At 43.1% G+C, this 26,319-nt stretch overlaps 1 protein-coding gene across 4 annotated transcripts in view; it reads left to right on the forward strand.

The window, feature by feature from the left end:
• The first annotated feature begins 3,110 nt into the window (after nt 1-3,110).
• The window catches only part of adpgk (ADP-dependent glucokinase), a 37,033-nt gene continuing 13,824 nt past the window's right edge, over nt 3,111-26,319 (forward strand). Inside the window, exons 1-5 of one of the 4 annotated variants that reach the window (XM_072282099.1) lie at nt 3,112-3,382; nt 5,946-6,171; nt 8,977-9,039; nt 19,859-19,979; nt 22,156-22,352. In XM_072282099.1, the coding sequence (XP_072138200.1) occupies nt 3,168-3,382; nt 5,946-6,171; nt 8,977-9,039; nt 19,859-19,979; nt 22,156-22,352 (822 nt within the window). In that variant the 5' untranslated portion in view covers nt 3,112-3,167. Of the gene's footprint in view, nt 3,383-5,945; nt 6,172-8,976; nt 9,040-19,858; nt 19,980-22,155; nt 22,353-26,319 lie in introns of all 4 variants that reach the window. The other 3 variants (XM_072282100.1, XM_072282101.1, XM_072282102.1) reach the window with 3 other exon arrangements.

A 26,319-nucleotide genomic window follows, 5' to 3' on the forward strand; every position in this document is an offset into this window, starting at 1 on the left:
CCCAGTCCTCAGGTGAGCCACTTTTTCTGACTAATTTGTATGCTTCTTCTTTGGAATTGATACTATCCCTAATTTCCCTTGTCAGCCACGGGTGCACTACCTTCCTTGATTTATTCTTTTGCCAAACTGGGATGAACAATTGTTGTAGTTCATCCATGCAATCCTTAAATGCTTTCCATTGCATATCCACCGTCAATCCTTTAAGTGTCATTTGCCAGTCTATCTTAGCTAATTCACGTCTCATACCTTCAAAGTTACCCCTCTTTAAGTTCAGAACCTTTGTTTCTGAATTAACTATGTCACTCTCCATCTTAATGAAGAATTCCACCATATTATGGTCACTCTTACCCAAGGGGCCTCTCACGACAAGATTGCTAATTAACCCTTCCTCATTGCTCAAAACCCAGTCCAGAATAGCCTGCTCTCTAGTCGGTTCTTCGACATGTTGGTTCAAAAAACCATCCCGCATACATTCCAAGAAATCCTCTTCCTCAGCACCTTTACCAACCTGGTTCACCCAATCTACATGTAGATTGAAGTCACCCATTATAACTGCTGTTCCTTTATTGCACACATTTCTAATTTCCTGTTTAATACCATCTCCGACCTCACTACTACTGTTAGGTGGCCTGTACACAACTCCCAGCAGCGTTTTCTGCCCCTTAGTGTTATGCAGCTCTACCCATATCGATTCCAAGTCTTCCCGGCTTATGTCCTTCCTTTCTATTGCGTTAATCTCTTCTTTAACCAGCAACGCCACCCCACCTCCCCTTCCTTCATGTCTATCCCTCCTGAATATTGAATATCCCTGAAAATTGAGCTCCCATCCCTGGTCACCCTGGAGCCATGTCTCTGTGATCCCAACTATATCATAATCATTAATAACAATCTGCACTTTCAATTCATTCACCTTATTACAAATGCTCCTTGCATTGACACACAAAGCCTTCAGGCGCTCTTTTACAACTCTCTTAGCCCTAGTACAATTATGTTGAAAAGTGGCCCTTTTTGATGCTTGCCCTGGATTTGTCGGCCTGCCACTTTTACTTTTCTCCTTACTTCTTTTTGCTTCTACCCTCACTTTACACCCCTCTGTCTCTCTGCACTGGTTCCCATACCTCTGTTGTGAACTAACCTCCTGTCACCTAGCTTCTTTAATTTGATTCCCACCCCCCAACCATTCTAGTTTAAAGTCACCTCAGTAGCCCTCGCTAATCTCCCTGCCAGGATATTGGTCCCCCTAGGATTCAAGTGTAACCCGTCCTTTTTGTACAGGTCACACCTGTGCCAAAAGAGGTCCCAATGATCCAAAAACTTGAATCCCTGCCTCCTGCTCCAATCCCTCAGCCACGCATTTATCCTCCACCTCATCACATTCCTACTCTCACTGTCGTGTGGCACAGGCAGTAATGGTAAGACTCTTGGCAGTGTGGAGGATCAGAGGGATCTTGGGGTCCGAGTCCATAGGACACTCAAAGCTGCTACACAGATTGACTCTGTGGTTAAGAAGGCATACGGTGCATTGGCCTTCATCAATTGTGGGATTGAGTTTAAGAGCCGAGAGGTAATGTTGCAGCTATATAGGATCCTGGTCAGACCCCTCTTGAAGTACTGTGCTCAGTTCTGGTCGCCTTGCTACAGGAAGGACATGGAAACCATCAAAAGGGTGCAGAGGAGATTTACAAGGTTGTTGCCTAGGTTGGGAAGCATGCCGTATGAGAATAGGTTGAGTGAACTCAGCCTTTTCTCCTTGGAGCAACAGAGGATGAGAGGTGTCCTGACAGAGGTGTACAAGATGATAAGAGGTATTGATCGTGTGGATTGTCAGAGGCTTTTCTCCAGGGCTGAAATGGCTAGCACGAGAGGGCATAGTTTTAAGGTGCTCGGAAATAGGTACAGAGATGTCAGGGGTAAGTTTTTTACACACAGAATGGTGAGTGTGTGGAATGGGCTGCCAGTGGTGGTGGAGGCAGAAATGATAGGGTCTTTTAAGAGACTCCTGGATGGCTACATGGAGCTTAGGAAAATAGAGGGCTATGGGTAAGGTAGGGACATGTTCGGTACAGCTTTGTGGGCCGAAGGGCCTGTATTGTGCTGTATGTTTTCTATGACCACCAGTAACCATTTGCGTGGTTTAAACCCACACACTATAATAATTGTTATTATAAAAGGCCTGAATTAGAGCCATCGTTGTTCTGGCAGATTTGCTGAAGCTTTTGTTAGGTCGCAGGACAAGGCAGCAGAAACGTCTGCAGGACAAGCCTTATTTTTTTTATTAATAAAATATACTTTATTCACAATGAATTATTTACAATAAACCATTCAATAACTCTGAATTCTTTACATACTTTACAGTTGAACAATTTCAGCCACTCACGTGGCACTCTGATGGTTTATATTCTACGGACATTGTTGAAGGGTATACTCCCCGTCACCCCCACCGTGGTCCTTCCCCATCGGGCCCTTGCGGTGGCCTGCACCAAGTTTGATGCGTCCCTCAGCACCTACTCCCGCAGCCGAGAATGTGTCAGTCGGCAGCATTCTGCCACCACGGACATCTCGATGTGCTGGCGTCTTTTACCGAGTTGATGAACTGCCAGCAGCTGATGCTGGTCTCCGTGCGCGTCCCTGGGAACAGCCCGTAGAGCAGAGAGTCCTCTGTCACGCAGCTGCCGGGGACGAAGCCTTTCACCCTCCTCCACCCCTTCTCCGCAAACCCACAGTGTGCAAAGAGGTGGTCACTGATGCAGTCCTCCCGTGGGCAGCGGGGTGTGGAGACGATGTTCTGAGCGTACAGGAGGGCCCCTCTCACCGCCAGTCAGGCTAGGTCTGGGTGCCTGGTGATGAAGCCTCGGTTTAGTGCGGTTCACCGAAAGGAAGTGTGTGGCTTGTCCATCGTCGGGCTGCAACACCGTTCAAAGGCTCCGGCCACTTCCTTCACTCTTTCATTCAGATTTAAGTCTCCACCGTTGGCCTTCAGCTTTGAACGAGGCTGACTGTTTACTCTTTTCTCCAGCATTTTCGGAGTCTTCCTTTTGACGAGGCTTCCACAGCCTCTAGGCCCAATTGTCATGGAAACAGGTCGCAACCGGCCAGCTGGCCGCGCGCATGCGCGGGAACAGGGCGTGACGCGCGTTGTTTCCGGTCGACCGTAGCCGGTGTGCAGGATGTGGCGGGCTGCTGGCGGGGTCGTGGTTTTGGCTGTGTCTGTGCACTACCTCTGCTCATTCCTTCAGCTGGAGGTCCCGGAGACCGTGACACGATTTCTGTCCGAGAATGTGCGTGGTATGTCAGGGGAACAGACGGCAGAGGAGCTTCTGGCCGAGGCCTGGAACGCGATGATCGTGCCACCGACTGTGGGCTGGACCAAGGTGGCCGTGGGGTGAGTGAGGGGCGTGATGGAGGGACGTGTGAGGCAGGAGGAAGGGTAGCTGGGGGTCCACAGGTGAGATGGGTGGTATGGAAGGGGATGAGGAGAGAAGGCTTGGAGGGATGTAAGGTGTAGGGTTGGTGTAGGAAACAGAGAGGTGGAGGTAGGTTTCAAGGATAGTTGGTTTGTCTTGTGAGGTGTAATTAGGCAGAATGACCCTAGATCCACATCAGGTAATCTATTGACGAGCACAACATTCTTATGATAGGTGAATGAAGGGTTGACCTGAGTCTTGACAGGGTGTCTCAAACCAGTGGCCCCATTCCCAAAATAAGGGGTTCTAACGTGTCAATTTAAGGTCTCATTTTGGTTGGTTTCTTCTGGGTATACCCTATATTCTGTCTGGGTATCCTCCAACCTAATGGCATGAATACATGAATATCGATTTTTCCTTGTGGTAAGCAAATTCCTTTCCTCCCCCCCCCCCCCCAATTCCTCACTCTGACCTCAAACAAGATAAAATCTGCAGATGCTGGAAGTCTGATCAACACACAAAATGCTGGAAGAACTCAGGCCAGGCAACATCTATTGAAAAAAAGTACGGTCAACGTTTTGGGCTGAAACCTTTTGGCAGGACCCTTCAGCACAAAATGTTTCCCACAGGTGCTGCCTGGCCTGCTGAGTTCCTCCAGCATTTTGTGTATGTGTCCCCCACTCTGACCTTTCACTTCTCACCTGCCTCTTACTCGCCCTGGGGCCCTTTTATCATCACCTTTCTTCCACTTTCCACTCTCCTCTCCCACCAGATTTTTTCTTCTCCAGCCCTTGACCTGGCTTCAGCTCTCATCTTCCAGTTGGCCTCCTTCCCCACCCTCCACCTTTTTATTCTGGCTTCTTCTGCCTTTCTTCTCAGTCCTGATGAAGGGTCTCTGCCCGAAATGTTAGCTGTTAGCTCCTTTCCATAGATGTTGCTTGACCTGAATTCTTCCAGCATTTTGTGTGTGTTGCTTTGGATTTTCAAAATCTGTAGACTTTCTTGTGTCAGTGGTTGACTATTTGGGGCACAGATGAGTCATTTCTTCACCCAAAGAATGATCCTTTCAGATTCATCACTCAAGGAGGCTTTGAGGTTGTCACTGAGTATATTCAAGACAGAAATGCGAAACAAGTAGTGAACCACAGTTCAGTCAGTATTTATGGCACGAGGAAGGGAGTTGACCATTTTGGGTGGTATCTCTTAATTACTATTAGAAAGATGAACAAACATGTGTGTTGTAATTTGCAGAGAGAACAATGTGCTTGATAATGTAAAACTAAGGTTGCTCAGGCAAGAATACTTTCAGAGTTGGTAGCTAGTTTAAAAAAAATTAGAAAATGTGGAATAAAAGATGCCTGCTGTACCCAGTATGAGTTTTTGCATCAAAAGCGGCCAGTTTGGTCAAACAGGAAAGCTGGTTTCCTCACTTTATGGATTTCAACATTGAGTCCTGAAGGCTACAACATGCCTTGACAGAAAATGAGTGTGTTCTGTTTTTCATACTGATGTTGGGATTCATTGGAAGAATTACAAGGCCAAAAGAAAGTAGATGGAGGGCGTGACAGAGAATTAAAATGACACACAGCAGAAAGCCAGGGATCACTCTTGAGGATTGAATGGAACTGTTCCGCAAAGTGGTTAACCAATCAGTATAGGCGGGACCACATCACAATTACAGAATGCAACATGTAAGGTGTGTTGGTGAATTTGTATTCAAGATGGAGATTAATAGATTTTTGCACATGAAGGGAACCAGCAGATGTGGGGTCAGTGCTGGGAAGTATTGCTGAGGTGAAAGTTTAGTCATAATCTTATTGAATGAAGAAGCAGGCACAAGGGGTTGAGTGGCCTTTTCAGTCTCTGAGGGACAAGTGGAGGATTGGAGAGGAGAAGCAGGGGATGATGGCTGCAGCATAAGGACTCGGTGTGGATGGAATGTTACCCTTGCACTATCACTGAGCTTTGGTTCTTGTCAATGGGGTGAAGACTTTTGACATTTTTTGTTCACTGTTGCCATTGTTGGCAATGTTCCTGTTGACACTGGCCAATTGTTTTCAAGTTCTAGAGCAGTGGTTCATTCTGCGGGTTGCAGAGGATCCAAAGAGAGTTATGAGATTCCCCACCAAGTCAACCCAGATAACTTTTAACGGTTGATATACTTTTATTTGGTTCATTCAAAATGTGCTGAGGAGATTTAAAGACTGTGAGATATCACAAAATATTAATTTGTACTGCATTAATATCAGAACAAATCAAGTGTACTATTACATAATTTGGAGAGAAATAGGAAAGGTATGAAGGGAAGCTGTCTTAGTGTAGTCAGATAGGATGAGCATCACATTCGGCATGGGCGAGGTGGACCATAAGGACTTGGTCCTGTGGTGTATGTTTCTGTCGTTTACTGAATTTTAACTGAAAACACATGGGTGTGACCAACATTTGACATTAAGAGCTATAAGCATGTCTTCAGCCACTTGTGGTGGAGTATTGGTGTGCTGTGAGCGGTGGTGGTGCTGACTGCTTCTTCCTCTCGGACAGGGTGAATGCCTGTGTGGATGTGGTGGTGTGCGGCGTTGGCCTTTTAACAGCTCTGGGCTTGAACCCTGGTAATCGAGTGGATCATGACATACTGCAGTCGACAGAAGATCTAAGGGAAACTTTCTCTTATTTCATGGAGAAAGGAGTGGCAGCCGAACGATTCTTCGCTGAGAAGGAACGCTTTCAGAACATTGCTCTGGCTGCATCCAAGTACCCAGGAGCTAAGGTGCAGCTTTTGTTTACTGAGCAACCTATGGGTGAAGGTACAATGTTAAAGCACAGAGGCAATGCAAAGCCCAAAACTATAGAAGTAGCAGGACAAAATGAGATGAATTGGAATCTTTAAATGCACCACGTTTGTAGTTTAGAGAAAGAAAGGAACATTTTGAAGGTGCAAACTTTTATTGAATTTAGGGAAAGGATGCATTTTGATCAGGAACCAGTGTGAGGGGTGATGTTAAGTTTAAAGAGAAATTTACTTTCTTTCCACACTTTCCATGGCATGAGGATGTGTTGGTGTGTCTAACAGACAAAGGTTGAAGGTTTCATTTGGAGACAAATCCCTCTGGAACTCCTGAGGCACCCGGATGCTGTTTCCTGGGGTTTAACTCTCAGCCTTTGCCTCTGAAATGAATATGCTGCTTTGAGGAGGCAAGTAGGTGAATGTAGGATGATTAATTTGAAGGTTAAGGTTGTCCTGTGCAAGTGAATTTCCACCAAACTGGTGGAAAGAAAGGCAGGAATTTCTTGTAACTCTATTTGGCTATTCAGTGCTGAGGAAAGCTTTAGATAGAAAGATGTGGATGGTGAAGTTAATTTGGATAGGTTGAGGGAGTTGGGGCTTTTCTCTTTGGCGTGAAGGAGGGTGAGAGATGACTTGATAGAGTTGTACAAGATAATAAGCGGCATGGATGGAATGAGCAGCTAGAGACTTTTACCAAGGCAGAAATGGCAATATGAGGGGGCATAATTTTAAGCAATTGAAGGAAAGTGAGGGGTCAGAGGTAGTGTTTTTTTTTCCACTATAGAGTAGTGGGTGTGTGGAGCGTACTGACAGGTGGTGATGGAGGCAGATACATTAGGAGCATTTAAGAAACTCATAGATAGGCACCTGGATGATAGAAAAATGGAGGGCTCTGTGGGAGGGGAGGGTTAGATTGATCTTGGAGTAGGTTAAAAGGTCAGCATAACATTGTAGGTTAAGGGGCCCATATTATGCCATAATGTTTTATGTTTTAGTGGCAAATGTAATTTAAACCAGTTTAGTGTGAGGTAATGCATTTGGGAAAGTGAAATGATGTAAGATGCTCAACAGTAAATGAGAGGGTAATGATGGGTACAGCAACAGGAGATTCAACCACTCACAATTAGATAGCAAGACAGATCAATAAGGTGGTTGAAAACCTTAAGGATACTTGCTTTATTAGCTGAAGCTTAAAATATAAAAGCAAAACCAGTTATATTACGACTGAGCTATTCCGGACATCACATTTCAAGAAAGATGTGAGGAGTAGATGTTGCCAGGACTGGAAAATTGTTGCTTTCAGGAAAGATTTGATGAGTTATGATTGTTTTCTTCAGAGTAGTAAAGGCTGAAGAAAGAATTTAGGTGTTTAAAATTGATGTCTTGTTAGTGTAAATAGGAAGGAGTTATTTCTCTAGAAGTGGGCAAAAACTAGGGTCCAGAGTGATTGGCAGAAGGATTAGAAAGGAGTGATGGGGTATGGGGTGTGGCGTGTTCTGCCTGAGGGAATAGTGAAGGCAGGTGCAGTACTTGGATGAGTGCTTGAAAAGCCCTGATGCAGGCACACTGCTGCAAGTTGCAATTGGGTAGGGTTTGAATGTGCAGCTGAATAGCCTTTTGTATCATAATCTTTTTTGTAATTGTGTGAATAACATTTTGTCTGAAGGTTGTGAAATGCACTGTGCAAGGTGTAATTCATGCACAAATTTGTGTAATTTAGAAGTAGAAAAAGTATATGGATTTGTGCTGGCTTGCTTGTAGTGTAGTTGGTGAAAAATCCTATTACTGTGCGGGGCATTCCAGAGTTCAATTCCGGCAGGGTGTATGTTCTCCCCATAACCATGTGGATTTCTTCTGGATGCTCCAGTTTCCTCCCATGGTCCAAAGTTAGTAGGTTAATTGGTCATGATTAATTGTTCTGTTAAATAGGTGAGTGGCTGGAGAGCACAGCTTGTTGGGCCAAAAGGGCCAGTTCCATGTTGTATCTCTGAGTAAATAATACAGAAACAAATACATCTGAGCAAATTATCTTCTGCAGTCCTGGGTCCAGTGAGTGAAGCTGTGGTCCATGCAATGATGTTACATAAATGGTGCTGCTATTCTGGCGGTCTTTCGGTCTACACATTTTTGTGGTGTAGAGGAAAACACAGTTGACTGGTTTCCAGGAGAATGGTATGAGACTTAAAATGAGCTATATTGTACTTTGTAGATCAATAGCTGGCTAGAGTTTGTAAAAGGCTGATTAGGCAAGCTGCCAAAAGCCATGTAGTAAAATACCTTTAGTAGCTGAGAGCTAGTCCTTACAAAGAAGACTTTTGTAAGTGCTTCAGGATCCTGTAAACAATGTCGTGTTAACCAGCAATTGTACCTATGATCCACCAAAATCCAGACACATTTCAACTTTTTAATATCGTATTTTGTTTGCAACTTTTTCCACCTTTGAAGATGTCAACTCTTCCCCGAGGTTATAGGCCCAAAGGTGCCAACTCTCCCCAGGGCTCAATAGAATAATAGAGAATTGTACGGAGCACTGAAATTGTGGTTTAATATTTCTGTTATAACCGAATGCAGTTATTTCATAATCTTTGCAGTGAATGTCCAGCAGTTAAGTCAGTGTAGGTGGGGACAATTTGAGAGAATAAATTTGTGGATCAGACTCCATTAAAGTGACTTAAGTTTTCTGATTACCCGCTTGCATTATTGAGACTGATGCTCTTTGACAGTTTAAATTGACGGTGCTGATGAGATGAAGGCATTCCTAACTTACTTTTTCTCTCGTCTTTACAGCACTTTGTGGGTGGAAATGCTGCTCTCATTGGTCAGAAGCTAGGGTCGAATGGGAACCTTTCGGTTAGTCCATTATTTCTGTATTCTTAGTACTGTAAAACCATGGTCGTAACTTACATATTCGTGGGAGAATGAATGTACATCATTTCTGCTGTTGAATCTGGTGATATTCAATCTGCAGGTTCTTTCTGGGGTCCAAGAATGAGTTGAAAACTTGTTGCTTCACGATCGTTTATTGAAAGTTCAAATCAAAGATACAGTCACAGAGCATGTGAAACTATTGAACAAAAAACTAAGACAAAGTCAAGAACTAACACCTATGCTCTGTCCGCCAGAGAAAGCAGGATCTCCCAGACGCCACGCATTTTAATTCCACGTCCCATTCCCATTCTGATATGTCAATCCATGGCCTCCTCTACTATCAAGATGAAGCCACATTCAGGTTGGAGGAACAACACCTTGTATTCCGGGGTAGCCTCCAACCTGATGGCATGAACATTGATTTCTCTAACTTCCGTTAATGCCCCACCTCCCCCTCGTACCCCATCCCTTATTTATTATTCCCCCCTTTTTTCTCTCTCTCTGTCCCTCTCACTATAATTCCTTGCCTGCTCTCCATCTTCCTCTGGGCTCCCCTCCCCCTTTCTTTCTCCCTAGGCCTCCCGTCCCATGATCCTCCCCTTTCTCCAGCTCTGTATCCCTTTTGCCAATCAACTTTCCAGCTCTTCGCTTCATCCTTCCCCCTCCTGTCTTGTATCATTTTGGATCTCCCCCTCCCACTTTTAAATCTCTTACTATATCTTCTTCCAGTTAGTTCTGATGAAGGGTCTTGGTCCGAAACGTCAGCTGTACTTCTTCCTATAGATGCTGTCTGGTCTGTTGCGTTCACCAGCATTTTGTGTGTGTGTGTGTGTGGCTTGAATCTCCAGCATCTGCAGATTTTCTTGTGTTTACAAGAACTGAGATGGCGCTTTTTGCAGAGACAGACACTTTTATACTGAGTTAAGGCAAATTCCTGAGGTAAGCAAGGGCCAATTAGAAGGCATGCAGGTAGAGCATGTTTAACACTTAGCCAATGAAAATGGAAGATGATAAACTTTTGTGATTGTTATATCGCTTTGACACCAGCAGGTGGAGTCTAACAGCACATTGTGAAAAATACTTTATTGATCCCAAGGGAAATTACAGTATCACAGTAGCATTACAAGTTAAAAATACAAGTTCTTGCTAAAAATTCATTAATTCAATGAATACCTTATTAAAAACAAAGAAGAACAGATTCTAGCACTGCTGAACAAGAAAAAACCATAATCATTGATCATGGTTCTGGCTTTGTCAGCGATTAGAGATTTACCTTGAACATCATTGGCTCCATTCTCTCATACATATTGTTAAGTCTCGTGGTTCTGTTTCTGTCTGGATTTGGGTCTATTCAGTGCTGGTTGTCCCTATAGTTGTAGCAAACTTGCTGATCTCAGGGTGAGGCTTTTTTTGATGACAACTCTTCATCTGCCACAATGAGTCTATCCTCACGTTGGAGGAGCAACGCCTTACATTCCATCTAGGTAGCCTTCAGTATGATGGCATGGACATTGATTTCTTAGGTAATTTCTTTTCCCCTTCCTCTTATCTCTTCACCTTAGCTCCCCGGTGCCCCTCCTCCTTCCCTTTCTCCTATTGTCCACTCTTCTTTCCTATCAGATTTGTTCTTCTCCAGCCCTTTACCTTTTCCATCAGTCATCACCCAGCTTACTTCATTCCCTCCCCCCTCCACCCACCTGGCTTCATGAATCATCTTCCAGCTTGCCCTCCTTCCCCTTCCTCCACCTTCTTTTTCTGACATCTGCCCCTTTCCAGTCTTGCTGAAGGGCCTCGGCCAAAAATGTCAACTGTTTATCTATCTCCATAGATGCTGCCTGAGCTGCTGAGTTCCTCCAGCATTTTGTGTGTGTTACTCTAGATTTACAGCATCTACAGATTCTTTTGTGTTTATGAACAGTAGTAGCTTCCTGGCTTTCAAGCCTGCCACTGTTCAACAGACAATCAATTGAAATACCTTGACTGCACACAGGTGATCTCCATTTAACTAATTATAGATTTAACTAATTTTAGAAAAACAGAGGGCTATAGGTAAGCCTAGTAATTTCTAAGGTAGGGACATGTTCGGCACAACTTTGTGGACTGAAGGGCCTGTATTGTGCTGTAGGTTTTCTATGTTTCTATATGACTTCTAAAACCAATTGGCTGCACCAGTGATGATTTGGTGTGTCATATTAAAGGAGGTGAATACATGCAATCAATTATTGTGTTTTATATTTGTAATTAAATTAGACCAATTTGTAGAAACTTGATTTCACTTTGAAATAAGAGTCTTTTCTGTTGATTGGTGTCAAAAAAGCCAAATTAAATCCACTGTGATTCAATGTTGTAAAACAATAAAACATGAAAACTTCCAAGGTGGGGTGAATACTATTTACAGCAGCGGTCCCCAACCACCGGGCTGCAAAGCATGTGCTACCGGGCCGTGAGGAAATGATACAAGTCAGCTGCACCTTTCCTCATTCCCTGTCACGCACTGTTGAAGATGAACAGAGGGTTGCCAACTGTCCCGTATTTGCCGGGACATCCGGTATATTGGGCTGAATTGGTTTGTCCCATACGGGACCGCCCTTGTCCTGTATTTCCCCCCGCTAAGGTAGAGCGTTCCTATGAAACCTTTCGTGCCGAAATGGCGTAAAGTGAAGAAGCAATTACCATTAATTTATATGGGAAAAATTTTTGAGCGTTCCCAGACCCAAAAAATAACCTAACAAATCATACCAAAAGACACATAAAACCGAAAATAAGTAACACTAACATATGGTAAAAGCAGGAATGATATGATGAATACACAGCCTATATAAAGTAGAAATAATGTATGTACAGTATAGTCAGGAAGATGAAGGCGAAACCGACTTGTGGGGGAAAAATCGGCACGTATGCGTATGTGCGTCACGCATGCGCACACATGCCCGCGCAAGGCTTCATGGTAGTCTTTCGTCAGGTAAAGTGTCCCGGGATTTGACTGCTACTTCTGTCCCTTATTTGGGAGTGAGAAAGTTGGCAACCCTAACTGTAAAAGACATGCTGAGATGAGTTTAACCCGACTTGAACCCCCCCCCCCCCCCCCCCGGTTGGCTGGTCCACAAGAATATTGTCAATATTAAACTGGTCCGCGGTGCAAAAAAGGTTGGGGACCCCTGACTTACAGTCACTGTACATGTGCCGAAGACTTTTGCTCAGTACTGTAGTTATAGTGGAATAACATTGTTACAAAAAATAGTAGAGCCCAAGTCCCTGAGTGTCATGACCTGAATCTGATGGTGATGGTACACCTGCTTAGAAAGCAATTCCTTAATTCCTTAAAAGTCCTTCAGACTTTTCTCTTTAAATCCATGTCCTTTGGCGTTTTAACATTTCCACCTTGGAGGGAAAAAGGCTCTGACTATTTATGCTCTTTAAGCATCGCATAATTTTAGTTAGTTCTGTCAGACCACCTTCTTGCCCTCCAGTGCTTGAGAGAAAACAATCCATTTTTGTCCATCCTTATAGGTAGTACATTCCAATCTGAACAATATCCAGGACCCTCTTCAAAGTCTCCACATCTTTCCTATAGTGTGGCAGCTACTTTAGCCACTCATAAGACAAGTCTTTCATTGCAAGAATTAGCTGAGTGTTCCTATTTTGGACTGCCTCCAACACAATTACCATCATCAGGTGCCGTGCCCAGTTTGAGCTTTGACTGCCATGGCCCACACACTCCTGTTTCGGGTCAAGTGGATCAATTCATTGGTATTCATTTCTAGTCTCTGGCTGCTGCCTCCATCATCATTTGTCTTTGTCTTCCTCTTGCTTTCTTCCCTTCAATCTTTCTCATAATTACTGTGCATTCTAACTCCTCTTTCCTAATCACATGTTCAATGAAGTTATGTTGCCTTTTCATAATCTCACACATTATTTCTCTTTTTGTGTTTGCTCTGTTCATGACATCCTCGTTAGATATTTGTTTCGTCCATGATATTCTTTGCATCCTCCTCAAAAACCACATCTCTGCTGCTTCAATTCGTTTCTTCATGTTACTGGATATTGTCCAACATTCTGAGCCATATATCATAACTGGATAAACATAACATTTCAGTACTCTTGAGGTGGGTTGTTGGTCAGTATACTCTTCATTCTCGTAAAGGTGTCTTTTGCCATCCCTATTCTTTTGATGTCCAAGTTGCACCTGCCATCTGATGTCACCCAGCTTCCTAAGTAGCAAAAGTTCTGTACTTGTTTTATGTCTTCCCCATTTATTCTCAGTCTGCAGATAGGATTCTCCTTCTTTTTGGATATCACCATACATTGTCTTTTTGCAATTGATAAATAAACCCATTTTTGCACTTTCTTCAACAACTAAGTTTTAAGGAGTTAGAATGCACGGTAATTATGAGAAAGATTGAAGGGAAGAAAGCAATCAATTAAGTTTTGTAGTTCTTCCTCTGTACTTGCAATTAACACAGTGTCATCTGCATATCTGAAATCATTGATGTTTTCACTGCCAACTTTGATTCCCAAGATGTTTCTTATTTTTTGTAATGTTTCACTGTACACACTAAATAAATCAGAGGAGAAAACACACCCTTGTCTAACGCCTCTCTTGATTTTCGTAAACTGACTCACTTCTCCATCTATTCTTACAGTGGCAGTTTGTTCCCAGTACAGATTTCTGATTAGGCGGAGGTCTTTCGAATCTAGATCTAGAGTTTTCTGTAATATTTCAAATAACTTACTGTGCTTCACTTTATCGAATGCTTTTGTGTAGTCGATAAAACAAACAAATCTTTTTGCACTTGAATAGCTTCTTCTGATAGTATCCTTAACATCAATATTGCGTGTCTTGTACTTTTGTCTTTCACAAAACCACATTGTTCTTTACCTATTTCAGCTTGTATCTTACTTTTAGCTCTTAATATCAAAATTCTTAGAAGTATCTTGGTGATATGACTCATTAAGCTTATGGTCCTATGTAATTCACATGCTATTGCTCCAACACAATTATAGACTTCCTTAAATAAGGAAATCAAAGCAGTAATCCAGTTGTGGCTGGGCTGCAAGAAATCATATCAGCAACTAGCCTCCCTCCATTGTCTCTGTCTGTACTTCTCACTGCCTCAGTGAAGAAGCCAGCATAATCAAAGACCCCACCCACCCAAGACAAGAATGTTCTCTCCACTCCCACTGGATCGAAGATAACAAAAGCCTGAAAGCTTGTCACACTAGGCTCATTGACAGCTTTTATCCCATTGTTATCTGACTCTTGAACAGACCTCGTGTACAATGAGACCTCACAATCCACAATCTACCTAGTTATGACCTTGCTCCTTACTGTTTACCTGCACTACATTTTATCTGTAGCTGTTACTGTTACATTCTATATTATTATTATTTCACCTCTGTGCACTGTCTGTGAACAGTATAAGACAAATGACCTTGGTAACATGTGACAGTAGTGAACTAATTCCAATCCTAATGCTCTGCAATTGTAACAATACTTATCTGCTTCTAAGGTCCAAACCTCTTGCAGAAAAAGCCAAAATACCATTTAACTTTTTAGCTACTTGCTGCACTTTCCTGCTAATCTTTGTTTTATGCTCTTTAAACTTTTGATTCCTCGTACTGAAGAGCATGAGCTAATGTGTTCCCACATTAAACTCTACTGCCAAGTCTTCATCTAGTTATTCACCCTGTCTATATACTGCTTTCGTGTCCCAAATATTGTCATCACAACATGCCTCCTTTCTCTTTCAGTATCACTGCAAAAAGATGGGTACCTTGCATTCTGCCCCCACCCTCCAGTCATTAACTATATTGGAAATTATTGAGGTCCAAAAAGTGATCCATGGAGCATGCCACTGGTTATGTCCTTCCAGCCTGAAAAAGACATCTATTCTACCTGCTTCTACACTCAGTGGTCACTTTTTTAGGTTTTTTGAAGGAGTGAGTGAGAGACATTGTTGCAAGGCAGGAACCATTTGAAAATGTCAAGTCTCAATGGGAGTGAGTTTTATTTGAGCCAATAAAATGGGTGATGTAAGCAAAGCAGTCATTTTTGGAGCAGGAGGCTTTGACTCAACAGGGTTTGGTGAGAACAGGCTTGGGCAAGCACTGGCCAAGGATCTAAGAAAGTTTTTCGAGAAAGTTTTTTCTTCTTTGTCTATCATAGCTGAGAACGGTTCCAGACGTAGTGGTATGTTCTTTGTGTGAGATGGGGGAACTGTTGGAGACCTCCAATCTCCCTGATTACTACATGTACGCAAAGTGCGTTGAGCTGCATCTTAGTGACAGTGTTGAGGAATTGTATCTGCAGTTCCATAACCTTTGACTCATACAAGAGAATGAGGAGGTGATAGATAGGAGCTACAGGGAGGTAGTCACCCCTAACTTGCAGAAGGCAGGTACCTGAGTGACTGCCAGGACAGGTAAAGGGAATAGGCAGCCAATGCAGAGAAGCTCTGTGGCCGACACCGCAATAATAAGTATACCATTTTGGGTATTGTTGTGGGTGGTGGTGGGAGGATGATCTACCAGGAAGAAGCTGCAGTGACCTGATCTCTGGTGCTGAGTCTAGCTCTGTGGTTTAGATGGGAAGTGGGGAGGAGAGGGGTGCAGTAGTCACAGGGGAATCCATAGCTGGAGGAGCAGACAGCAGATTCTATGGACGAAGGAGAAACTCAGATGGTATGTTGTGTCCCAGGTGCCAGGTCAGGGATATCTCAGATAGGATCCACAGTGTCTAAAGGGGGAGAGTGAGCAGACAGAAGTCATGATGTATATTGGTACCAATGATGTGGGTAGGAAAAGGGAGGAGGTCCTGAAGAGAGATTATAGGGAGTTGTGTAGAAAGCTGAAAAGCAGGTCCTTCAGAGTGGTAATCTCTGGATTGCTGTCTGTCCCGCGCCAGTGAAGGTAAGATGATTTGGCAGATGAATACATGGCTGAGGAATTGATGCAGGGGACAGGGTTTCAGATTTCTGGAACATTGGGATCACCTCTGGGGAAGGTATGACCTGTACAAAAAGGATGGATTGTACCTGAACCTGAGGGGGACCAGTATCCTTGTGGGCAGGTTTTCTAGAGCTGAGGAGATTTAAACTAATTTGGCAGGGGGAATGGGAAACTAGGTGATAGGGCAGTTGGTATACAAATTGATGCAGTGTGTAGTGAGACTGAGGAAGGACAGGCAGATGATAGGACAAAATTTCAGGATGAGTTGAAGTGTAATGGGAAAAATCGTAAAGAGTGGCGAATACAGGACTGGGGGTGTAATGTTTGAATGCAAGCAATATATGGAATAAGGTAGATGATCTTGTCACACATTTAGAGATTGGCAGGTATGATGTTTTGGGCATCACTGAGTTGTGGCTGAAAGAAGATCATAATTGGGAGCTTAACATTCAATGATACACCTTGTGTTAAAAGGCAGGCAGGTAGGGAGAGGAATAAGGTGACATAGGATCAGATGATATAGCATCCTTGTGAATAAAGCTAAGAAACTGCAAGGGTAAAAAGATTCTGAGGGGAGTTATATGCAGACCTCTGAATAGTAGCTAGGATGTGGGATAAATTGCAACAGGAAATAGGAGAGATGTGTAAACAGGGCAATATTGCGAGAGAGTGGGGGATTTCAATATGTAGGTAGATTGAAAAAAATTGGGTTGGTGCTGGATCCCAAGAGTGAATTTGTAGAATGGCTTTTTAGAGCAGCTCATGGTTGAACTACTAGGGGAGAGGCAATTCTGGATTGAACTAGATTTGATTAGGGAGTTTAACGTAAAGCAGCCCTTAGGAGGCAGTGATCATAATATGGAATTCGCCCAACAGTCTGAGAGGGAGAAGATAAAGTCAGATCTATCAGTCTTACAGTGGTGTAAAGGGAATTTCAGAGGCATTGGAGAGAAGCTGGCCAAAGTAGATTGAAAGGGAACAATCGCAGGGATGATGGCAGAGTTTTTGGAGATAATTTGGGAGGCACAGGATAGATACATCCCAAAGAGGCAGCACAATAGCACAACGCTTCAAAGAACAGGTGCTAATTGTAAGGAGTTTGTACGTTCTCCCTGTAATCATGTGGGTTTCCTCCCACAGTCCAAAAATGTACCAGTTGGTGGGTTAATTGGTCATTGTAAATTGTCCAGTGATCAGGCTAGGATTAAATCGGGGAATTGCTGGGTGGTGAGGCTTGAGGGTCCTATTCTGTGCTGTATCTCAATAAATAAAATAAAATTTTAGAAAGAAGTATTTTAAAGGGAGGATGAGGCAACCATGCTGACAAGGGAAGTCAAAGTCAGCATAAAAAGAAAATTTGTGGGAAGTTTTTAAAAACCAGCAGATGGCAACTGAAAGAGCCATAAGGAGAGAAAAGTTTTTTTTTACAGATATATAAAGAGTAAAAGAGGTGAGAGTGGATATCGGACCACTGGAGAGGTAGTAATAGGGGGACAAAGAAATACTTATGTATTTTGCGCCAGTTTTCACTGTGGAAGACACCAGCAGTATGCCAGAAATTTGAACAAGTTAGGGGGCAGAAGTTAGTATAGTTGCTGTTACTAAGGAGAAGGTGCTTAGGAAGCCATAAGGTCTGAAGGTAGATAGTCATCTGGTCCAGATAGGCTACACCTCAGGATTCTGAAAGAGGTAGCTGAAGAGATTGTGGAGGCATTAGTAGTGATAATTCAAGGATCAATAGATTCTGGAATGGTTCCAGAGGACTGGAGAATTGCAAATGACACTCTACTCTTTAAGAATGGAAGGAGTCAGAAGAAAGGAGTGATTTGGAAGATGTTGGAGTCTGAAGGATTGGGTTTTGGGGTATTTAGAAACACATGATAAAATGGACTAAAGTCAGCATGGTTTCCTTAAGGGGCAATCTTGTCAAACAAATCTGTTGAAATTCTTTGAGGAAGTAACAGGCTGAATAGACAAAGGAGAGTCAGTGAATGTTGTGTATTTGGAATTTCTAAAGGCCTTTGACAAGTTGCCGCACATGAGGCTGGTTAGTAAGTTAAGAGCCTATGTATTACCGGGAAGATACCAGCATGGATAGAGCATTGTTTGACTGGCAGGAGGAAAGGAGTAGGTATAAAGGGGGCCTTTTCTGATTGGCTGTCGACGACTAGTGGTGTTTTTCAGAGGTCAGTGTTGGGACTGCTTTTCACATTATATGTCAGTGGTTCGGATGAAGGAATTGATGGCTTTGTGGCCAAGTTTGCGATGATACAAAGATAGGCTGAGGTACAGGTAGTGTTGAGCCAACTAGTAATGTCAACTGGTGGAGTGGTGCTGCAGCAACAACCTGGCACTCAACATCAGTAAGACGAAAGAGCTGATTGTGGACTTCAGGAAGGGTAAGATGAAGAAACTCATACCAATCCTCATATAGGGATCAGAAGTGGAGAGAGTGAGCAGTTTCAAGTTCCTGGGTGTCAAGATCTTGGAGGACCTAACCTGGTCCCAACATATCGATATAGTTATGAAGAAGGCAAGACAGTGGCTCTACTTTATTAGGAACTTGAAGAGCTACTGCACAGAACTAAAATAAACTGCAGGGGGTTGTAAATCTCGTCAGCTCCATCTTGAGTATGAGCCTACAAAGTACCCAGAACATCTTCAGGGAGCGGTGCCTCAGAAAGGTAGCGTCCATTATTAAAGACCGTTAGCTCCCTCTCCCTCCCGGGAGAAAGGTGTCCCTGTTTCACAGCAAGAGGGGAGACGTAACAAAACAACTCACTGATTTATGGTGTTAAAAGTCTGATGCATAGCATTTTCCGAGCTCTGTCCCTCTGGGCACACAGCCAACAGCCCGCTGCTTCCGATCTTCCTTGTTCTCCTGCACCACATCAGTCATCGTCGGCAGCACCAGCCTTGGAGCAGCCTGCGTCCAGAGCGAAGAAGATCTGGTACCCTGAAGACGCGCTAGTCTTCTCGGCCGCATCCTTGGCATATCAAAAAGTGGCCAGTCTTGAGGCCCTGAGAGCGGGACCCATTCCTGCAAAGAATCGAAATCAGAGTGTAACTCCAGGTCTTCAAAAGAACATTGAAAGGGAAAGTTATTTGAGTTTTTGAGTATTATTTTTGAGTTTTAAAAAAAAAGTATTTGAGTTACTATTGCCTTCCTTTCAGCTTGAACCAATCTGGCATTTTTGCCCACAGAACTGCTGTTTATTGATTTTTTTTTGTTTCTCACGCCATTGTCTGTAAACTATAGAGACTGTTGTGCGTAAAAATCCTAAGAGATCAACAGTTTCTGAGATACTCAATTCAGCTCGTCTGGCACCAACAATCATTCATGTAATGATCGAAGTCACTTGGATCACATTTTTTTTCTCCTCCATTCTGACGTTTGGTCTGAACAACAACTGAATCTCTTAACCATGTATGCATGCTTTTTTCGCATTGAGCATGCGTAAAATGCATTATATCACATGACTGGCTGATTAGATTATTTGCGTTAATGAGCAAAGTACCTAATAAAGTGGCCATTGGGTGTATGGGATAAACTGGAGTCAGATGCATTTAGTGTCACCCCTCCCTCAGGTCAGGTTGAGTGGGTGCTCTTTCCGGAGGGTAGTTGTGTTTTGAATTTGTTTTTCTTGATTTATGGCTGGATGTACTGTGACCTGGATGAGATCAGCTGCCATGGTGTGATGGTGTGATGGCCAAGTGTTGTCTGTAAATGATGCAACTGTTTGTGGATTTAACCAACACTGCTGCCGTAAGCAGGGCTGCTGTTTTCACAGCCATTCTTCGCCTGCTTGTTTCAATTTTGGGAAGGATTATTCTATATTATTTTTGGCTGCAGGTGCTTCTGTGTGGGCCTGTGGGTCCCAAGCTTCAGGAACTCTTGGATGATCGGATTATTGTTCCCCCAGAATCTTTGCAGGAAATGGATGAGTTTCATCTCATTCTGGAATATCAGACTGGTGAGTGCAGAGTTGAGCAATCTTTTTAATTGTTACTACTTTTTAATGTCACCATATTTTACACATTGGGCAGTATCTGTGGAGGGAAATGGGCAGTTGACATCTCAGGTTGAGATTTGAAAGATAAGATGGAGGGTGTCAGTATAGAAAGGTGGCGGGAAGGGCTGGAGCAAGTGGTAATAGGTGATGGATGGATCCAGGTAGGGGAGGGGGTCAGTTATAGGCCAATCTTCATTTGCCTATCAACCACTCCTCCCAAATTGAAACCTCTTTTGTTTGCCAGCTTTTGCTCTACCCCTTCCCTGCATTTAATTTTGGCCATTTCTCCTTAGTCCAGATGAACGGTCCCGAGCTGAATCGCTGACTGTCCATCGAAAACCAACGGGATTCTGGCAGACCAAAGGGTGTCCTTCACCGAGCTGATGACCTTCCAGTAGCACTTAATGTTCCTGGGAACAGCGTGTTGATCAGAGAGTCCTTTATTATGCAGCTGCTGGGGATGAACTGGGGCACAGACTCTTTGCATACTTAACACCTTATTAGCAAATCCAGAGTCTGCAAAGAAGGACTGCGATGGGGAGTGATGCCTTTCACAATTAAGGCTGATTTATACTTGTGCGTACTAGCTTACACCGTAGCCTACGCAAGTGGGCTACGCCGTTGTGAGCATTTATACTTGTGCGTTGGTGTGTCTGTGTCGCTCTGCAATTCACCGCCAAAACGCTAGATGGTGATGGGGTTTCTATGCCACTGTGTTGAGTTTCCTTGTGTTGAAACTCAACACGAAAAAACTCAAACTTCGAACAATGGCGACTGAAACTGGAGGAGGGTGACTTTTCTGTGCTTGTCCGGCCACTGAGAGACATGGATGAGGAAATACATTTCAAATATTTTTGGATGTCGGCAGGTAGATTTGACAATTTGGTTCATCGTCTCCAACCATTTATTTCACACCAGTGTATGCACAGTATACTCAGAGACTGGCAATCACCATTCGAGTTTTAGCTTCAGGTGGAAGTCAACAGGCTGTAGCAGCTAGCTACAAACTGGCATCAATCACAGGGTCCTCCAAAATTTCGGAGGTCTGTAAAGCTTTATGGAAAGCATTGCAGCCAGAGTTCCTCCCCTGCCCTTCAGTCGCCCAATGGGAAGCTATTGCAGCGTAGGAGGAAATGCGATGCTACCAAGCGGACCAATCACAGTTGTTTGTCTGCATCGCCGTGACGTGTAGTTACATTTTGGGAGAGGTGCACGTTAGGCTACGGCGTAGGGTTCGGCGTAGAGTACAGCGTAGGATACGCGGCTATGCTGTATGTACGGCGTACATTTGACACACAAGTATAAATCAGCCTTTACATTGCTTACTTATACTTTCCACTCTTTTAGAATGTCCTAAAGCATAGAACCAATGAAATATTTTTAAATGTGGTTACTACTGTAATCTAGGAAGAACAGCAAACATTGAATGTGTAACAATGTCACAAAAAGCATCAGTGTGATGATGTCCAGCTAGAAAATTCAGAAAACTTAAGGCCAAATATATTATGTTTTATTGAAGGATTGAAGTCTCACGAAGACTGAAAAAGAACAGGACAAGAAAAATTGATGTGAATAGTGGTCAGTTCATGTTCAAAGCTGAGTTGCTCCTTATCAGTAGATTCTTCAGGTAGAGGGCGATTGAACAGAAGTAAAAAGTTCCATTGTTCTGTGTGTGAGGTCTGCAATTGCCAAGTTGGCTCTAAGTTGCTTGTCTTACTCTGTTGATAATACCTTTCTAGGATTCCTCTTTTAGCTTCCAGAGTTTGTTTAACCCCTAATCACTTGTCCAGGCTGATGTAGAAGGAGTGCTGTCCTGCGGTAACCCTCTTTGACTATTTGAGCATGCTGGGCATGCAAACGGACATGACGTAGAGCCCTTCGATGGCACTTTACTAGCAATGTCACTTCAGGTTACATAAACAAAAACTCTGGTCAGAGTTTAAAATGTCAGGGAATGTTTTGATATTTTAACAAGTTATGTGTTTTCCCCTTTTCTCACCTCTTGTCCACAGCTTTGCAGTCGGTGATAGCTGCTTGGGAAAAGTTTATGACAAAATGCACTGACACATGGATTATTAGATATTGCCAATGTCTGTTGTTGAGAAGAATGAAGCTAAATGTAGGCTCTTTTGTGCAGGACAAAACTGGGGGGAGATTGAGGCACCTCATGCCAATCGCTTCATCTTCTCCCACGATATATCGAATGGAGAAATGAAAATGTTGGAGACCCTTGTATCAAGTCTGGAGGAATTTAAACCTGAGCTTGTTGTTCTTTCGGGTTTACACATGATGGAGGGACGGGAAAAAAAAGAACGAGATAAGAGACTAGAGGAGGTAAGATAACAGTATGAGCTAACTTGGCACTGAATATATCCTGTCCTTTAATGCTTCAAACTCCTTGGGGCTATGCAGTATTTATCTTTGTTGGAATTGTCTCCCTAAGTCTATCTTAAACATCTCTACATCCTTACTAACAAAAAGGGCAGCACAATACCACTGTAGTTAGCTTAACATTACTATAGCATCAGCAGCCTGGGTTCAATTCTGCTGCCATCTGTGAGGGGTTTGTATATTCTCCCTGTGACTGCATGGGTTTCCTCCGAGTGCTCCTGTTTCCTCCCATATTCCAAAGAGGTACAGTTGGAAGGTTAATTGTCACGTGTGTGATTGGGTGGTGTGGGCTTATTGGGCTGAAATGATCTGTTACCATGCTGAATCGCAAAATATAAAAATACAATTTCATTTATCAATGAAGTGGGGTAGCTTTTGGAATTGTAAATTGTGATTAGCCTTCTATAGATTGTTGAGAGATTGGGACAGAGTTTGACACCAAGAAATAGGATATTTCACTGAAAATTACAAAGTTCTGGCAGGGTTCACAAAGGGTATTGCCCCTGCTTAAGCTGTCTAGAACTAAAAATCCTCTGTTCTTTGTGCTACTGGGATTGTATCTGTCTTCTAATGAAGTGCTGGAATGTGATTTTAATAGGTTGGTTATCAGTTTATTGTTACTGTACTGACGTGCAGTGAAAAACTTTGTTTTGCATGCCATTCGTACAGAGTATTTATCAAATCAGTACATTGAGCTGGTACAAGGGAAACACAATAACGATGCAGAATAGTGTTACAGTTTCAGAGAAAGTACAGTACAGGCAGATACTAAGTGTAGCGGTTAGCATGACGCTATAACAGTTCAGAGTTTGGCGTTCAATCCATCTAAATTTGTATGTCCTCCCTGAGGAATGTGTGGGTTTCCTCCTACAATCCAAAGTTGCACCGGTTGGGAGGTTAATTGGTCATTGTAAATTGTCCCATGATTAGGCTAGAGTTCAACCAGTGGATTGCTGGTGGTGCAGCTTGAAGGGCTGGAAGGGTCAATTCCAATAAAGTAAAGACCGTGACCAAGTAGATTGAGATCAGGAGTCCATCTTATTGTGTCTGTCATATCTGACGATGGTAGAGTTTTTAAAATGGAAAACTATTGTATGGCGTAGTTCCACTCTCTCAACCCCAGATGTCCGGGTCCAGTAGTGTGAGTAGTCGTCATAACGGGGGTCTTCCTTTCTTGCAGTGGAATGCCTTGACAACTTCTGTCATGCCCTTTACCGTCCACAAAGTGTTGCAGTACTGCCTTCTTGGCAGTGGATCTCACTGTTGAACTCATCTGCCTAGTCTGCTGGAGCTGATTTCACATACTAGGACAGGCATATCCCTATCTCACAGGGGTATGAGGCCCTCCAGTTACCCTGACCTGTTTTAGCCTGACTGTAGAAACGGTGTAGCTGCTGTTTTATGCTAACAGCTACCTGGAGAGCTGAGTGTCCAATGGGGCCCAAAGTGAGTGAACAGTCCCAGAATGGATTTGACAAGCCCCTTCACCAGAGGTGTTACCCCATACTTCGCTTGTACGTGAGATCTATTCAGGTCTAATAACAGGTTTGCCTTTTCCCTGCTTTTATTCATAAAGGCCATTGCTGCTACACTTACCTAGGAATTTTTGCCCCTTTGTTATTTTTTGGTCTGCTGTTATTGCTTTTTAGAAGGCTTCAGTGCATTTGTCAGAATTACAGTTCTGCTCTGATGCAGTGCTGATGTTCTCACCCTCTGCACAGTTGTTGAATTGTCACAGAAGAATTTCTTTCTCCTTCCATTAATAGACAACTGGATTCTGATTCATTTCTTTCAACAGAAGTCATTATTGATCTGCCAGTATCCCTTTACTTATCAAATGCTCAATTTATAAAGATTCACCACAATAACACAGTCAAGTCGTGGGGTTATGTGTCTCTGATTTACAAAGCTTTCTTTCACTGTAACAAATAATCATTAGGTGGCAGAGAAAGAGATGATTTCATTGTTAGCAGCTGAAATACCAGGAGATGCAGCTGTACCAACAAAGATCAGTGTCCACTCCACTGACACCTCTTCTGAAATACACAGCTGTTTACACAAATCATTCTCACAAGTATCTCTTGAGAGGAATGGCATCTAATTGACACAATTGACTATTGAAAAGACATTAAACTCTGATAATCGCAAACACGAGGAAATCTGCAGATGCTGGAATTTCAAGCAACACACATAAAAATTGCTGGTGAATGCAGCAGGCCAGGCAGCATCTCTAGGAAGATTTACAGTCAACGTTTCGGACCGAGACCCTTCGTCAGGACTAACTGAAAGAAGAGATCTCTATTCAGTTAGTCCTGATGAAGGGTCTTGGCCCGAAACGTTGACTGTACCTGTTCCTATAGCTGCTGCCTGGCTGCTGCGTTCACCAGCAATTTTTGTGTGTGAAACTCTGATAATCTGTTACCTCAAGACATTGGTATGCTAGACTGGCAGGTTTCTGGCATGATTAGACATTGTTCCTGTTAATATCCCAATCTGCTTTTAATTCAATATAATAAATTTTCTCGTGAACTGGGTGAATTTGGAGGGTTGTGGGAAGTGGGGCCCCTATCTTTTTAAAGAGGGTGCAGGAAACTACCTGGTGAGCCAGATGACAAACAATTATTGTATTATCAGAGTGTTACTCTTATAGATTCCTGTTGCTTATGGAGATGGTTCCCCCTGGGTATATGTATTGTGTAAAACAATGATGGTGTAACTGAGAGACTGAAAACAACGGGTGAAGCTTGTGGTTAATAGAATCAGCAGCATGTACTCCTGAGTTTGATTATCCAAGGAAAGGCAGGATTGTTATGGCATGATTAGGGTGCCACAGTAGCAGTTAGCATGATGCTGTTACAGCTCGGATTGTTGGGGTTTAATTCCGTCACCATCTGTAAAGAGTTTGTATGCTTCTCCCCATGAACGCATGGGTTTCCTCTAAGTGCATGGTTTTCTCCCATATTCCAAAGATGTTCTAGTCAGTAGATTAATTGGTCATTGTAAATTGTCCTGTAATTAGGCTCGGGTTAAATCCTATTTAACCCTGGTCAGTGTGGCTAGTTTGGCCAAAAAGCCTGTTCCATGCTGTATCCCGGTCCTCCACAGCTCCCCCATTATCTTGTTATCATTTCCTATCAGTCACCTAATGTACATGATCCCCTGAGCCTAGTGTCACTTTATGGACTTACAATAAATCTTTGTATGTAAGCTATTCTGATGTATTTGTATTTATTGTGTTTCTAAAATTGTGTTCTTTTATCTTATTGTAATTTTTTTTTGGTGCTGCATTGGATCCAGATTAACAATTGTTTTGTTCTCCTTTACACTTGTGTACTGGAAGTGACATTGAATAATCTTGAACCTTGTCATGAAGTAACATAAAAGAACAGAAAGGAATGGTGGATCTTGTGAAGGTGCTGACATATCCAAGGCCAGCAGCTGCTGGTTTGAACTTCTCTTTAAGTGTACCCCAAGCTGCCTTGTGACGGAGGCAGTAAGTGCAGGTACTGTGATGGCAGGAGACTTTTCAAAGCAAAGGTGAATCAAGCAAAGTCATTTCTACCCTTAGCAAGTAAAACCAGACAATGCTGAAGACACTCAGAGGTCAATAGTGTCTGACCTGAAACATGAACCTTGCTTCTCTTTCCATTGAATTTGATTACCTCAGATTCAGATTTATTTTATTACATGTACTGTACATCAAAACATACAGTGAACTGCATTGTTTACTTCAACAATGAACACACCCAAGGATGTGCTGGGGGAAGCCTACAAGTATGGCCACATATTCCAGCATGAACTTGCATGATGGCCAACCTGGGGATCGCTGGTTTCCTCAGTTCCTACAGACTCAACCTTCAATCACAGCCTGACTAGTGTCTCATAAAGCATCAGCATCATCTCCTTGTTT

Source organism: Mobula birostris, chromosome 18, assembly GCF_030028105.1.
Source record: "Mobula birostris isolate sMobBir1 chromosome 18, sMobBir1.hap1, whole genome shotgun sequence".
NCBI lineage: Eukaryota > Metazoa > Chordata > Chondrichthyes > Myliobatiformes > Myliobatidae > Mobula > Mobula birostris.